The 15,951-nt window shown below is 41.6% G+C and overlaps 2 protein-coding genes across 2 annotated transcripts in view; both read right to left on the bottom strand.

Moving 5' to 3' along the window:
- Positions 1 to 4,265: 4,265 nt before the first annotated feature.
- LOC113019584 (NLR family CARD domain-containing protein 3-like) overlaps positions 4,266 to 15,951 on the bottom strand; it is a 116,321-nt gene continuing 104,635 nt past the window's right edge. The window contains exon 12 of the mRNA XM_026163358.1: positions 4,266 to 5,604. Coding sequence (XP_026019143.1) covers positions 5,194 to 5,604 — 411 coding nt within the window. The 3' untranslated portion in view covers positions 4,266 to 5,193. The remainder of the gene's footprint in view (positions 5,605 to 15,951) is intronic.
- LOC113019598 (NACHT, LRR and PYD domains-containing protein 12-like) lies at positions 5,675 to 14,276 on the bottom strand. The gene is made up of 11 exons (XM_026163371.1): positions 14,188 to 14,276; positions 13,328 to 13,441; positions 12,531 to 12,635; positions 12,114 to 12,239; positions 11,620 to 11,745; positions 9,729 to 9,807; positions 9,376 to 9,595; positions 7,413 to 9,210; positions 7,138 to 7,311; positions 6,821 to 6,994; positions 5,675 to 5,732 (listed from the first exon to the last, which is right to left on the bottom strand). The coding sequence occupies exons 1-11, from the start codon at positions 14,274 to 14,276 to the stop codon at positions 5,675 to 5,677; spliced, it is 3,063 nt and encodes a 1,020-aa protein (XP_026019156.1).

The raw sequence follows: 15,951 nt of genomic DNA, 5'->3' as shown, positions 1-15,951 counted from the left end.
GAAGAGAAAGCGGTTTGCTTTCCATTCTGCCAGTTCAAATAAAGTCTGTTAAAGGTAGTCATGTCATACAGACATATGCTTTTTTAGATCCTGGCAGTTCAGCTAGCTTCTGTTCAGAGCACCTCATGCAAAAGCTAAATCTTGAGGGCAAAGGAACTCACTTCCTGTTACAAACGATGGGTCAAGAAAAGGTAGTCTCTGCCCACTCACTTACTGGTCTTGAAGTTTCTGGTTTAGGCAGCAATGCCTTCTATGAACTTCCAGAAATCCTAACACAGGAAAGGATGCCTGTCACTACGGATAACTTTGTAAAGGAAGAAGATCTGATCAGGTGGCCATATCTGTCAAAGGTTCAAATTCCCCACATAATGGCTAATGTGGACCTGTTGATTGGATGCAACGCTCCCAAGTTATTGGAACCATGGGAGGTCATTCATAGCCAGGGGAATGGCCCATATGCTATAAGAACAGCATTGGGTTGGGTCATAAATGGGCCCATGGAAGATGGCAAAAGCAACTTGGACAGCGAGCACCCACCAACAGTTGTAAATAGGATATCTGTTTGTAAGCTGGAGGAGATGTTGAAAAGTCAATATAACTATGACTTTAATGAAAGGGTTACAGAGGAAAAGGGTTTGTCAAGGGAGGACCTTAAGTTCATGAAGATCATGGAAAAATCTGCAACAATGGAAGATGGACACTACTGTTTGAAGTTACCTTTTAAAAGGGATAACATAAAGATGCCAAACAATTTCTCCATAGTTAAACAAAGATTGCAAAGTCTACAACGACAACTTCTCAAGAATGAACGGTTGCATAAAGAATATAAAACCTTTATGGACGAGATGATAAGTAATGGATATGCAGAGCAAATACCTTCACAGCAGCTGTCTTGCGAAAATGGAAAGAAGTGGTACATTCCTCATCACGCAGTTTACCATCCCAGAAAACGATCTATAAGAATTGTATTTGACTGTGGGGCATCATTCCAGGGGACATCATTAAACAAGCAGCTCTTACAAGGTCCTAATCTCACAAGCACATTGCTTGGGGTTTTTCTTAGATTTCGACAGGATCCAGTCGCATTTATGGGTGACATAAAGGCAATGTTTTATCAAGTTAAAGTTGCCAAAGAGGACAGAGACTTTCTGCGTTTTTTATGGTGGCCAGATGGAGATCTGAGCAAGGACATAATTGAGTTTCGCATGACTGTTCATCTGTTCGGTGCAGTATCTTCCCCGAGCTGCGCCAGTTTCGCTTTGAGAAAAACAGCTGAGGACAATCAAACTGAATTCCTAGACAAGGTATGTGAAACACTGAAAGAGAACTTCTATGTGGACGACTGTTTAAAGAGTGTGGCCTCCACCTCAGATGCTGTTGATTTGGTCAAAGATCTTGCAGCACTCTGTCAAAGGGGAGGATTTACACTGACCAAGTGGGTCAGTAACAATCGCACCCTGTTGCAAAGTATCTCTGAGGAGCAAAGGGCTAAAGACTGGAAAGAATTAAATCTTAACAGAGACAAACTTCCGGTAGAAAGAGCTCTGGGCTTGCAGTGGTGTGTGGAAACTGATACATTCAACTTCAAAATGGATATTCCTCAAAAATCCTGTACTAGGCGTGGAATGTTATCAATATCAAGTTCCATTTACGATCCATTGGGATTTCTTGCACCAGTCCTGCTGCCTGCCAAAGGAATGCAGCAGGAGCTTTGCAAAAGGAAACTGGGATGGGATGAACCAATACCCCAAACCATGTTGCAAAGGTGGAAAGGTTGGCTCAGTGATTTGCAAATGCTTTCCCATTTCAAGGTTAAAAGGTGTATACAACCAAGAGAGTTTGGACCTCTCTCACATGCACAGCTACACCATTTTTCAGATGCTGGTGAATCTGGATATGGAACTGTGTCATATCTGCGCATGCAAGATAATAGGAAATCCATCCACGTCGCATTCTTGATGGGCAAGGCAAGAGTAACTAACACCTTTAAAACCTGTCACTATTCCACGTCTGGAACTAACAGCTGCTGTAGTTGCCGTCCGAGTGGCTCTCATGTTAAGGGCTCAGTTGAAAATGAAACTCGAGCAATCTATATTTTGGACAGATAGTACATCTGTACTCAAATATATAATGAATAAGGATAAACGATTCCTTACCTTTGTGGCAAACAGTCTCATTCATTACAACTGCAACTAAACAATCACAATGGAGATATGTAAGCTCAAAGGAAAATCCAGCAGATGATGCTACAAGAGGGCTCAAGGCTGGGAACGTTGTTCATAGCAGCCGCTGGATCGAAGGACCAAGCTTTCTGCAGAAGCCAGAAAGTGATTGGCCAACCAATTTAATAGAATGCTCCTTAGAACCAGAGGACCCTGAAGTCAAAGGTGAGGCCACAGTAAATGTTACTCAGGTAAAAGACTTGCTTGATGCTACATGTCAATTGATGGTGTACTTCTCAGACTGGAGAAGGCTCAAGGTTGCTGTTGCTTGGTTCCTTAGACTGAAGGCAATCCTTCGTTCAATGAGAGATAAGAAAAAAGGACCGCAACCTTACTCAGATAACCCAATTTGTAAAAGTACTACAAAGGAGAAAGTAAAGAAACCGCAGCTGTACAGACTATCTTCAAAGGATCTTCTGAAAGCTGAGCTTGCCATTATTAGATTTTTCCAGCAACAACAATTTGGAGAGGAGATTGCTACGTTGTCAAGTGGGAAAGGTTCTGTGAGCAGGCACAGCTCAATTTATAGATTAGATCCTTATCTTGACGATGAAGGCCTCTTAAGAGTTGGGGGACGACTGACAAAGGGCTCCTTACCAGAAGAAACGAAGCATCCCCTTGTTCTTGCAAAAGACCAACATGTAGCAAATCTCATCCTAAAGCACATTCATCAACAGCTTGGTCATAGCGGTCGTAACCACACCTTATCCACACTAAGGAGAAAATACTGGATCACAAAGGCCAACTCAGCTGTAAGGAAGGTTATCGCAGAATGTAATTTTTGCAGAAAATATCATGGAAAAGCCTTGGAGCAAAAGATGGCAGATTTACCCAAGGAAAGAATTTTGCCAGATAACCCACCATTCACCAATGTCGGAATTGATTATTTCGGACCTATTGAAGTGAAAAGAGGACGAGGTACAGCTAAACGCTATGGAGTCATTTTCACCTGTTTAGCCAGCCGAGCAGTGCACTTGGAGGTGGCTAGCTCTCTAAACACAGATGCCTGCATTAATGCTTTGCGCCGTTTTGTGAGCCGAAGAGGTCAAGTCGCTCACATCCAATCGGACAATGGAACCAACTTTGTCGGAGCAGACAGAGAGTTAAGGGAGGCTCTTGAATTGCTGAAACATACACAAATAGCGGATGCTTTGCGACACATTGGAATAAGATGGAGTTTTAATACGCCCGGAGCATCACATCATGGTGGAATTTGGGAACGGATAATTCGTATGATCAGAAAGATTCTGAGATCCGTTCTTCAGCAACAACAGTTGGACGACGATGGATTAAATACGGTTCAATGTGAAATTGAAGCAATTTTAAATGACAGACCCATCACAAAGCTTTCTGATGATCCAAAAGACCTAGAGCCACTTACACCAAATCACATCCTCCTGATGAAAGGAAAACCATCTTTACCACCCGGACTATTCGACCCTCAGGATATGTATCTGAAGAGAAGATGGAAACAGGCTCAGTACATCTCAGATCTTTTTTGGAAACGATGGATACGCGAATACCTGCCTTTGTTACAGGAGAGACAAAAATGGAACCAAAAGAAGAAGAATCTAAAACCTGGAGATATAGTAATTATAATGGATTCTTCTGCACCGCGTGGTTCCTGGCCACTTGGAAGAGTTCTGGAAGCCATTCGTGACAAAAAAGGACTTGTGCGATCTGCACGTTTAAAAACAAAGACTAATATTCTGGAAAGACCTGTAACTAAACTTTGCTTGTTACATGAGACTGTAATCTAAAAGTGTGTTACTTATGTTTATTTATGTGATTGTATAGGTCTAAAATAGACTGTATTAGTGGCTCCTTATTTTCTTTGTGATTAGAATTGCCATGTCTGATAGCCATTTCAATTAGGGGCCGGGGTGTAGGAGCCATTCTTTGGGTTAATACCTTATGTGGTCACTAGAGGTCACCTTTTTCTGTTTTGATTATGTAATGTAAAGGTATTGAGAAGGCAAACAGTTTGTGACCGTTGCGCTGTTATGCTAAGTCGATATGGAATAAAGACCAAAAAGGACAAGATACATACTGCTGGATTTATTGGACTGTGAACTTAATTCATGCATACCAGTGACATCGCGTCACCCCCGTTAACGACCACCTCAGTGGCTTCAAGCGTAGGCTTAGCCTCTACATCTATTTTACATTATATACACAGTTTTCTCAGCACAAAATCAAGTAACTGAACCTAACATATAATTGAAACCATAAAAAGAGATTTTATACAATTCTGAACCAAATTAAAATAATACACGGTGTCCCGGCATTTAAAATTATATGATTAAATATTAAATTAACTTTCAGATTGCAAAATAATTTTTAAAAACTTTGATTTTGGTTTCTCAACCACCCTCTCACTGATGTTAAAGTGCTATGTTTGAGATTACACTGCTGTTCCATATTAAAATCCAATGTGTTAAAATGACAATAAAAACCAATTCACTAACTCAGGGCCCTAACAATGTAACTGTTGGTATATTGTGCAATTACTTATAAGTTAGAGGATTACATACGTCAGAGTGGATCCAGTAGATGTCTGCAGTGCCAGCTTTAGCAAAAGTTAGCAACCAGACCGATAAAACATAACTATAGAGTATTTTGATAGTGAGAACATCTATGAATCATTGTGGAAAGAATGCTTACTGATTAAATAATATATAATCAATACTGGAGGAAGGTTCAGGAGACCATACAGACATTCTGAATTGAATTTAAAAATTGTGTACCGTTTGATCTTTGATATTGTAGTGCCTGAAGGGAACAGGAGACAATACACAACAAAAAATATGAGCAACACAACTAATTAGAAGGAACACCAGTTCTATATCCACACTATACTGTATACTTACATCACACTTGAACAATAAAATAAACCTTTAATAACAAACAGCCTGTTTAAAAATGCTGAAAATCTGACTTCTGAAGTGTTTCTGTAAAAGGAGGACAGCCTTTAGACTGCACAAAGAAAGACTGAAGAATTTGACCCAAAAACAAACCCAGCATAAAGAGGTTCAGTGAATGTGGTGTTGAAGGTGTGGAGGTGGATCAGAGTGTCAGAGGAGACTCTGTAGAAGGACAGAGTGCCAGCAGGACAGTCCACATACACTGCTACTCTGTTAGAGGCAGAGGAGGAGGAGGAGGAGGAGATGGTTGTTCTTGTCTTATTGTGCCAGACAGCATGAGGACCATGATCAAAGCAGCTCAGACTCCACGAATGTTCGTTAAATCCAAGTTCACAGTCATATCTGTCTCCCTTCCTTCTGATTCTTCTGTAACTCACTGATATATCAACCATTCCTCTCCACTTGACCTCCCAGTAACAGCGACCAGTCAGACCATCTCTGCACAGGAGCTGAGGATACTGATCAAATCTGTCTGGATGATCAGGATATGACAGAACCTCCTCCACATGTGTCACCTTCCTGTTGTTGTCAGACAGTTGGAGGTTTGTGTTCACTGTGTTTGTGTCGACTGTGATTTGACAGGAATCTGATGGAGAGAACAAACACAATCCAGCTGCAGTTATTGAAACATCATCTGTTCATTGATTGACACTTTGATGATGACTCCTGACATGATGAAGATGGTTGAATGTGTGCTGCTTTGTTTTCATGAATCCCAATAAAAACACACTTACACTTCCTCAGACCTGGTCTCAACCATCGGACTCCAGCAGGCTCCACCCTGAAAGGAGGAGGGGGGTCAGACCAGCACAGTCTCTTTCAGCATGCACACATGGACATTACATGGCTCTCATTCACACACTGTTAGACACTGACTTTGCTAACAAAACGGGAATAGAAAGATCCTGCTACCACACATCTTACAAATAGGACTCTGACTCTTACAATCCACATTTCTTTGGTTGTCAGAAAGTTTTCAGCATCTTTACAGCGGTCACCATCTGGAACATGCTGTAGGTGATGCATTTCTGCAGCTATTTCTGTACCTTGGCTGTCTTCTGTATTCAAATTTGTGCACTCCAGAAAACCTAACATTTAAAAGGGTTGGACTAACATTAGTTTTATAGCTTGTTACACTCCAAATGTTTCCATTTGCCTTCAGACATGATAGCTGACAGGAAGAACACAATTAGAAAGTTAACATTTCCACATTACTTATAGCAGCTAGCTTCAGTTAGCTTCCTTATTTCATCTCATACTAATGAACTCAAAGACGCAGCTTAAATTAACCTGTAATTATCAAAATGTCTATAAGGTTTGTGTACTGCTCTCACCTGAAACACATTAAAATAACCTGTCTCATGCTACAATCCCACCAGCAAATTGAGTGTGCCAAGATTATGACAAAAAACTCTTATGCACTTCACTGTATTTAAACTTTCCAAAGATAACCCAGACTGGGGTATGTGTGGGCCAAAAACCTCTGCGTAATGCTTCAGGAAGGCTGCACTGTCACTGCCCATGCACCAGACTTCTTTATTTCTTTGCACAAGTATTCATGAAAATAATCATTTTTCAAAACTATTTAGTGAAATTGATCCTCTTGACTTAAAATTTAATCTTAATGTGTGTTCTCTATCTATTCATGTGTGGCTGTCACAAGACTCTCCATACCTCAGAGTTTCCAGTCTCCAGCATGGATCACTCATTCCAGCAGACAGCCGTTGCATCCCGAAGCCTCTTGAGTGATTGTAACTCAGATCCAGCTCTTTCAGATGGGAGGGGTTGGAGCTGATAGCTGATGCGAGCGAAGTGCAGCCTTCTTCTGTGATCAGACAGCCTGACAAACTAGAGTTCCACAAATTTAGCAAATGTTTTTAACGTTTTTTGAAAAAAATAATTGTACTATACTTAAAATAACTGAGAAAGACAGTAAGCTATAACCATGTCTTTCCTATCTAAATGTAAGTTTAAAAAGCTCTTGATCTGACCTGAGAGTTTCCAGTGTACACTGAGGACTTTCAAGCCCCACTGAGAGAAGCTTCACGCCTGAATCCTGCAGATTGTTGTTACTCAGGTCCAGCTCTTTTAGACTGCAAGACTGGGAACAGAGGACTGTGGAAAGAGCTTCACAGGTTCTTTCTGAAAGGTTGCAGCAACTTAGCCTAAAGAGACAAACAAAATACAAAAGTGTTCTACCTTTTCTATAGTTGTAAGCTACTTTGTATCATTTTCATTCATAAATAAGTGCTATCTATGTACTTACAGAGCTTTTTTAGAGGCTTTCACAACTGGCAGGAGCCTCAGAAGAGCCTCCTCTGAAGCAGAGTATTTCTTCAGGTCAAACACATCCAGATCTTCTTCTGATGACAGTAAGATGAAGACCAGAGCTGACCACTGAGCAGGAGACAGTTTATCTGTGGAGAGACTTCCTGATCTCAGGGACTGTTGGATCTCTTTCACTAGAGAACGATCATTCAGTTCATTCAGACAGTGGAAAAGATTGATACTTTTCTCTGCAGTCAGATTTTCACTGAGTTTCTCCTTGATGTACTGAACTGTTTCCTGATTGGTCTGTGAGCTACTTCCTGTCTGTATCAGCAGACCTTGAAGGAGAGTCTGACTGGTTTGCAGTGAAAGGCCCAGGAGGAAGCGGAGGAACAAGTCCAGGTGTCCATTTGGACTCTGTAACGCCTTATTCACAGCACTTTGATAGAAATGTGTCTCTGTAAAGTATCTTGGTTTTGACCTCTTGGAGGTTGTTTTTTGTTCTTCCAGCAGATTGAGTCCAGAGTTGATGAAGGTCAGATGGACATGAAGAGCAGCCAGAAACTCCTGAACACTCAGATGGATGAAGCAGAACACCTTGTCCTGGTACAGTCCTCTCTCTTCTTTAAAGATCTGTGTGAACACTCCTGAGTACACTGAGGCTGCTCTGATATCGATGCCACACTCTGTCAGGTCTGATTCATAGAAGATCAGGTTTCCTTTCTGCAGCTGATCAAAGGCCAGTTTTCCCAGAGACTCAATCATCTCCCTGCTCTCTGGACTCCAGTGTGGATCTGTCTCAGCTCCTCTGTCATACTTGACCTTCTTCACTTTGACCTGAACCACCAGGAAGTGGATGTACATCTCAGTCAGGGTCTTGGGCAGCTGTCCTCCCTCTCTGGTTTCCAGCACATCCTCCAGAACTGTAGCAGTGATCCAGCAGAAGACTGGGATGTGGCACATGATGTGGAGGCTTCGTGATGTCTTGATGTGTGAGATGATCCTGCTGGCCTGCTCCTCATCTCTGAATCTCTTCCTGAAGTACTCCTCCTTCTGTGGGTCTGTGAACCCTCTGACCTCTGTCACCATGCCAACACAGTCAGGAGGGATCTGATTGGCTGCTGCAGGTCGTGTGGTTATCCAGAGGCGAGCAGAGGGAAGCAGTTTCCCCCTGATGAGGTTTATCAGCAGCACATCCACTGAGGTGGACTTTCTAGGGTCAGTTAGGATTGTAGTTTTGTGGAAGTCCAGAGGAAGTCGACACTCATCCAGACCATCAAAGATGAACACAACCTGGAAGTCTTCAAAGCTGCAGATTCCTGCTTCTTTGGTTTCAGTAAAGAAGTGATGAACAAGTTTCACCAAGCTGAACTTTTCCTCTTTCAGCACATTCAGCTCTCTGAAAGTGAATGGAAATATGAACTGGATGTGCTGGTTGGCTTTGTCTTCAGCCCAGTCCAGGGTGTATTTCTGTGTTAAGACTGTTTTCCCAATGCCAGCCACTCCCTTTGTCAGCACTGTTCTGATTGGTTCATCTCTTCCAGGTGAGGCTTTAAAGATGTCTTCTTGTCTGATTCTTGTTTCTGATCTGTCTGGTTTCCTGGATGCTGTTTGAATCTGTCTGACCTCATGTTCATCATTGACCTCTGCAGTCCCTCCCTCTGTGATGTAGAGCTCTGTGTAGATCTGATTCAGAAGGGTTGGGCTTTCTGCCTTAGCGATCCCCTCAAACACACACTGGAACTTCTTCTTCAGTGCAGATTTAAGGTTTTGCTGACAAACTCTGCTGGGAGTTCCTAAAAGAACAACAGACCAAATATACCAACTAAATGTTTAGAAAGTTCAGGCAACAATTTCATGCCCTAAATCATTAGCATTTCAACACATGTGGGTCCCTCTTTTGAAACATTAGTAAATGTTCCAGTTACTCAGCAAAAGAAAATCTTTAGAGAAATCCTCACTGTTCTTCAGACGGTCAACCAGATCCTCCTGCTTCATTCTTCTTAGGAAGTTGACTGTGATTTTTATAAATGCCTCTCTGTTGCTCCTCCATTGCTTTTCATCTTCACAATGCAATACTGCTTCATCCTCCATCTCACTGCCTTCATAATATGGACTCAAAACCTTCTGGATCTTCTTCAGCTCGTCCTTCACAAAAGTGATGATGTTGTCCTCCAGCAGCTGGAACAGAATATTTATGAATGAGCCAATCAGACTGAAATCATGGAGCCAAACATCAGATCTCTACAAAGAGCAGCATGGAGATGACTGTGAACACAATAGATGTAAAAGTAGTTGTTGCACATGTACAGACCATAAATATGGAGTCCAGCTGTGTTTGATGCTGCTGGGTAGACTGACCACTGGGAACCTCTGAGCTCCGCTGGTCCACTCTGTGGAGGAACCATGAAGAATTACATTACACTATCTTTCCACATATACATCCAGCCACGTAAAATGGTCACCTGGTTATTAATGTGCCATTTACGCTTTCAAATAAATTAGTCATGCCTGCTTACTCAAGTTGTGGCTAATCTAAGTTTAACACTTTTGGGATTTGTTTAAATTTAAAAATTTGCAGTGTGAAAGGGACAGTCCAAATGCAAATACAGACACTCTTCTCATGTGCAGAATCTATTTAGTTAGCTAGTTAAGCAATTGTAATTGCAAATGGACAGAATTAACCTGGTCTTAATGAGCGACTATGCAAACAGCGCTCCCTGCACCTACAGACAATCATTTCTTTTTATACAATGCAATTAGGAGGTTATTCACAGCTGATATATTTTACATATTTTCTATATCGTTTCGTGGGATTGTGCAGTCAAAGCAACACCATCATATTATAATACTCTCAACCTGAATGTAGGGAAAACCACAACATGTTTATATGAAACTGCAGTGTGTTATTTTCATAGTCTCTTGTGCATTATGTTCAGTTTTCTCCACCCCCTGCTCGTTAGGTGATTCCGTTCCCCTGCACCTTGTTTCCCAGCTGTCTCTTTCTCTAATTATCTCATGTGTATTTAAACCCTCATTTTTCTAATTTCTCTGTCTTGTTGTCCTGTTTGAGTCTCACATGCTTCCTGCTTGAAACCAGTTTTGAAACTTCTGTGAAACTTCCTGAATGAATGCCAATGATATGTTTCTTCCTTTAATAAAATTAATCACAAAAGATTTTTCAGATTTCACTATTTTTTTACCCTGTTTTTAAAAGTATGCAGCCCAGAGTATGTTACTAAACTGGTGTTAAAGGCATCTCTAAGGGTTTCGTTTCAAACTGAGAAGCTTATCTGGGGTTTTAGAGATCTCGTTCTTTGCATAATAAATTTTACTCAGCTAATTACCACTTTATGTTTAATGGTTGTAAATGCGGGCAGCACGGTGGTTAGCACTGTTGCTGCACAGCAAGAAGGTCCTGAGTTCAATTCCACCATCAGGCCGGGGTCTTTCTGTGTGGAGTTTGCATGTTCTCCCTGTGTTTGCGTGGGTTCTCTCTGGGTACTCCGGCTTCCTCCCACCGTCCAAAGACATGCAGCTTGTGGGGATAGGTTAATTGGATAATCCAAATTGCCACTAGGTGTGAATGTGCGAGTGAATGTGAGTGTGAATGGTTGTCTGTCCCTGTGTGTTAGCCCTGCGACAGACTGGCGACCTGTCCAGGGTGTACCCCGCCTCTCGCCCTATGACAGCTGGGATAGGCTCCAGCGCCCCCTGCGACCCTGAAAAGGATAAGCGGAAGGGAATGGATGGATGGATGGTTGTAAATGCTCCGTCTGCACTGATATGTTCATACTTTAGAGAAGTTCTGCCAGAAGATCATGGCTGTCATGACTACTTTTCATATGTTATATCTGAGTTTTATGAACCTTTGTGTAATGTTTGGTATCTGAAGAATAAACTTGTGACTGTGTTGCTCAAACTGGAGTTCCTCTACCTGATTTTATGTCTCGCTGTTATGTGAAATAACACATACACTATGGCCTGGATTTGTATAGCGCCTTACTAATCCCTAAGGACCCCAAAGTGCTTTACACGTTCAGTCATTCACCCATTCACACAGACATTCACACACACACTACACTAACACTGCTCTTCAGATTATTCTTTACCCTGAGCTGTTTTTAGTATACCGTAGATACCTACTTACACCTCAGTACAGAGCAAACAGCCACTTAATGAGACGGTACTGATGGAAAACGTACCTCCTTCGTTTCCCTGGTTTTAAGGGTATAACGTTTTTCTTGAAAAATAGCGGCGGCTCCTTGGACGCATCACTCTTCACCGACTCACAGCTACGTGTCTGTTTGAAGACAGTTCTTTGACAGATCCTGGTAAGCAAACAATGAGCCATCCCAGAGAAAATTAGATCATAAATGTATACAGTTTAAAAATGAATAACCATTAAATGTTAAAAACAATCCAGAACCCTGAGAGTAGACCGAGATGCATAAAAGGCCTTTTATAGTTCTGCCTCAGAGCTTTAACCACCTCTGAGCATTGTTTTGGTGTCTGTTACTTGTGAGTCTCTTAGTTAAACCGAACTTCCAAAATCTGATTTCAGGTCTCACTGCTACGTCTCACTAACACTCACATTAATCTTTACAACCATTTTAGGTCTAAATATCAGCTTAAACCCGAGTACAGGGAACCAGGTAATTATAGCGACAGCTCTAATGGACGTTCCAGGAGAGCTCACCTCTTTGGTTTTCCTGCTCTAAAGGTTGATGCTGGTTTCTTGAAGAATAGCGGTGGCTCCATGGAGGTATCACTCTTCAGAGACACACAGCTGTGATCAGGCTCACAGCAGCCTGGTCTGTCATGTCTGCCAGATAAAGAAGTAGACCACCAAGAACAAGTTTATTCAATTCAGTTTTGTTGACATAGCGCCAAATCAGTCGCCTCAAGGTGCTTTATGTTGTAAGGTAGACCCTACAATAATACATACAGAGAGTTTACTAACTCATTCAGAAGACACATAATAACATAATTGTTCATCATACATGAAAATGTCCTCTGCTGTTTCTGCTGGACTGAACTAAAATGCCACATGACTTCTCGCATGACTCTGAAGATGAGGACACATGAGGAAGAAGATGAGCTGATGTTTACTTACACCATCTCTGAAATAATCTGCTTTTTGAAGAACAGTGGAGGCTCCATGGACAGATCACTCTTTAAGGACACACAGCTGGCATCAAGTTCAGGATAGTCTGATGGTCTGAGGCGGATCGCAGCAGACAGAAAGATCGAGTCCCAGGATCAAGATTAAGATTTCAATTAAAAATATTTTTGTGTTCAGAAAAACATGCAACCACATTATAAACAACAACAATTCTGGATGATTTACAAACAAATATTCGAGTCATTTCTGGCCATTACTCTGTTATTAGCAGGTACAGAAACTAATCCTTCTCCTTTCTGAAACTGTGAACCATGACGCTGCCCTACAGATGGACCCACACACTGTTTTCACCGTTCTCTCCAAAGTCACAGGAAATATAATGCTCACGTTTTCTGTTAAACTTTGTTAATTATCTCGAAGTTACATACAGTGTGAATTTCCACCTACTGAACTTCTCCTCAAACCATCTCACATAAATACAAACAGTTATTTTCTTCTGCAGCCTCATTTAAACCCTTCATCCTCTAACTCTTTGCTGTCAGTCAGACTGATGAAGAAAGTTTTTCCCACCAATGTCTCAGGATCACACGGAGTTGATCAACTGTCGTGATTATATTTCTTATTTTGTTCACACATTTATCTGCAGGCTGAAGCTGCTGACTGATTCTGATGCACAGCTTTATGTTTATGTAAGAACACATAAAGCTGACATGCTGTAGGTACACAAAGCTAATGAAAAGTAACACTGAACACACAAATGTGGCATTAAGGACTCAGTTCCAGCTTACATGTCTGGAGCAAAGAACAGCGGAGGCTCTATGGACTGATTACTCCTCAGAGACACACAGCTGGATTCAGAAAACCTCTGGGGGACATGAGGCCAACAGGTTCTCCCACTGACTCTGGCAGACATGGAGAGAAAACCATGTTAAATCATTGTTCACAGAAGAGTCTCTCTCCACAGACATCTGACCTGTAGGAGGTCTCTTCATGTTCTTCCTCCCCACTTTCACCAAGAGCTGCTCACAGACGATTATCATTGGCGCCTCTCTCTAATATTACCTTACCTTATGAGTGAGATAACTATGACAGCTGGTGTTACATTAGTAAATATACATTTCTTTCATTCTAAAACTCATTTGTGTTATGATTCATGTAAAATTGCTAATAAATGTTAGAAATAATGAGTATTTATATACTTTATCCTTTTTTTCTTCACCTGCAGGCATCACCAGCCTTCAGCGTGTATTACTCAGAAGAAAAAGTTATATTAAGAAAATTTTAAGAATTATCGTTATTTTTTAAAATCTGCTCTTTGAGCCACTTGTTTGGTCGACTTGTAATGTATTTGTTGATGTTTGATGCTAGAAAAATAACCAGGATAGAAGAAGAAGAAGAAGAAGAAGAAGGGATTCATTATTTACAGCTTTGATTTGTGGTTGAATGATTTATTTCACAACCAGATCAAACCTCTAAACTGTCCCCTCATGTTCTGTGGAGCCTGGCTGTGTTTGTCACACCCTGAGTTATATGTTCCCACACACTACAGGTTGGATCCAGCATGTGTTTATTGCAGCTTTGAGTGTGATGTGAGTGCTGAGCTGTGACATGGAGAAGAGTCATGGACAGTTAGAGATGGTCGTCTCACCTCTGAGCTTTGGTCTGGCTCTCATGTTCCCCACACAGAGTGCTTTTAGAGGGAGGGGCTCCCTCCTCTCTGTCCTCACACTGATCCATGCTGCTCAGCTCACACACACTTTCTACCTGCAGAGGAAACACAAATCATTCATGTGCACATCAACTGAAACCCTGCTTTCCATCATGTGTGCTGTCCAAATATCAGCTGCTTCTTTCCTGCTTCCTCTCAGTGTCAGCTGGATGCAGTCAGACAGCAGTGTGAGGCAGAGGAAGCTGCCATCAGCTGATCTGCTTCTATTTAAAGGTTTTACTGATATCTGTGCCGTTATCATATCTGTTTATTGATCCGACTCTTGAAAATTTATACTCCCAGTTTTATATGATTATTACATATTATATTATATTTATCAGTCTTACTCGGTCTGTCCGAGTTACAAACGTTACAAGTGTCGTAACAACCGTCCTTACAGACGATGACTTCCTGTTACAGGAGAACAGCCAGTGTGACGCAGTATTTTTACTCACAGGCCATTGTGTGTAATCCAAAACAGTCCTGTTTATAACAAGTAATAATTGAGTCCGTCTTTCCCTCTGGCAGCACCGTGAAGATAAAGTTCCGTCCGGAGCTCAGAGTGTCTACATTCTGGTGTTGTGCCAAACGTGATCGCACAAACTAACACAATATGGCGAACACGGCCTCGTTGCGGTGCCGTATTCACCGTCGGAGCTGCGAGTCCGTCACCGTGAACTAAGCTGCACACAGGGAAACATCACGAACATTACACACTCCTTGCGTTACCTTCACACGGAGCTTCACGCGGCGACGGTCCACTCACACAAAGTTCAGGAAAAAAAGTAACGAACACGGAAACACCCGAGCAGCTGCTGTTCACCGAGACTGTCTGATATTCCACGGAGTAGTGATGGGTCGTTCGCGAACGAAACGGCTCTTAGAGCCGACTCTTTGACGTGAACGACGCGAGCCGGCTCGTTATCGCGAGCCGTCACGTGGGTTTTTTTTTCTTTTTCTTTCTCTCACCCTCTCTCTCTCGCCTGCACGTGAGCCTTGTGCTTTATGCTGGGAAGAGGGGGGAGGGGCGGTAGTTACAGTCAGTAGCAGGAACAGAGCCAGAGGGAGAGAGAGAGAAAGAGAGGCAGGGACAACAACATTAGAAAGGTATAGTAATCATCCACAACTATTTTCGGTTGCAAATGATAAAGGATTCAGAAAGTTTATTCATCCAGGCCCATATGACAGAGAATATGCATGTTCTTTTAGTTTTCCTATTATAATTTATATTTAATTGTGTTGTGGTTTGCAGTGTTTTGTGTTCTTTTCACTTTAAATTTGTAAAAGGAAACAGCTGAAAATTTAAATAGTTAAAACTTGAAATGTGAATAGTTGATTTTTGTATTATATGATTTATTTATTACATTTTATGTGGAGTGAATAAATAAAAGTATATTTACGGTGGCCTCTACAGACAAAGCACATACAAACTTCAAATCACGTACGAACTCTGAAGCATGTGCAAACTCCAAAACACGTAAAAACTCCAAAACACGTACAAAAGACAACAGAAGTGCTCCAGGATGCTGGGCGCAGTGTGGAGCTTTTGTTACCTAGTGGCTACACAAGCCAGCAAGTACCAACAACCGGATTTGGTGTGTGGTAGTAACAGGTAAATGAACTTTTTTTTAAATTATTTGAATATATTTGAGTGCCTGTGTATAAATACACAAACAATACACACATGCTTTCAATTGTGTAATT

The sequence above is a fragment of the Astatotilapia calliptera genome, chromosome 3, assembly GCF_900246225.1.
Source record: "Astatotilapia calliptera chromosome 3, fAstCal1.2, whole genome shotgun sequence".
NCBI lineage: Eukaryota > Metazoa > Chordata > Actinopteri > Cichliformes > Cichlidae > Astatotilapia > Astatotilapia calliptera.
Note: the sequence above shows the minus strand (reverse complement) of the source record. Positions and strands in the feature narration are given on the sequence as shown.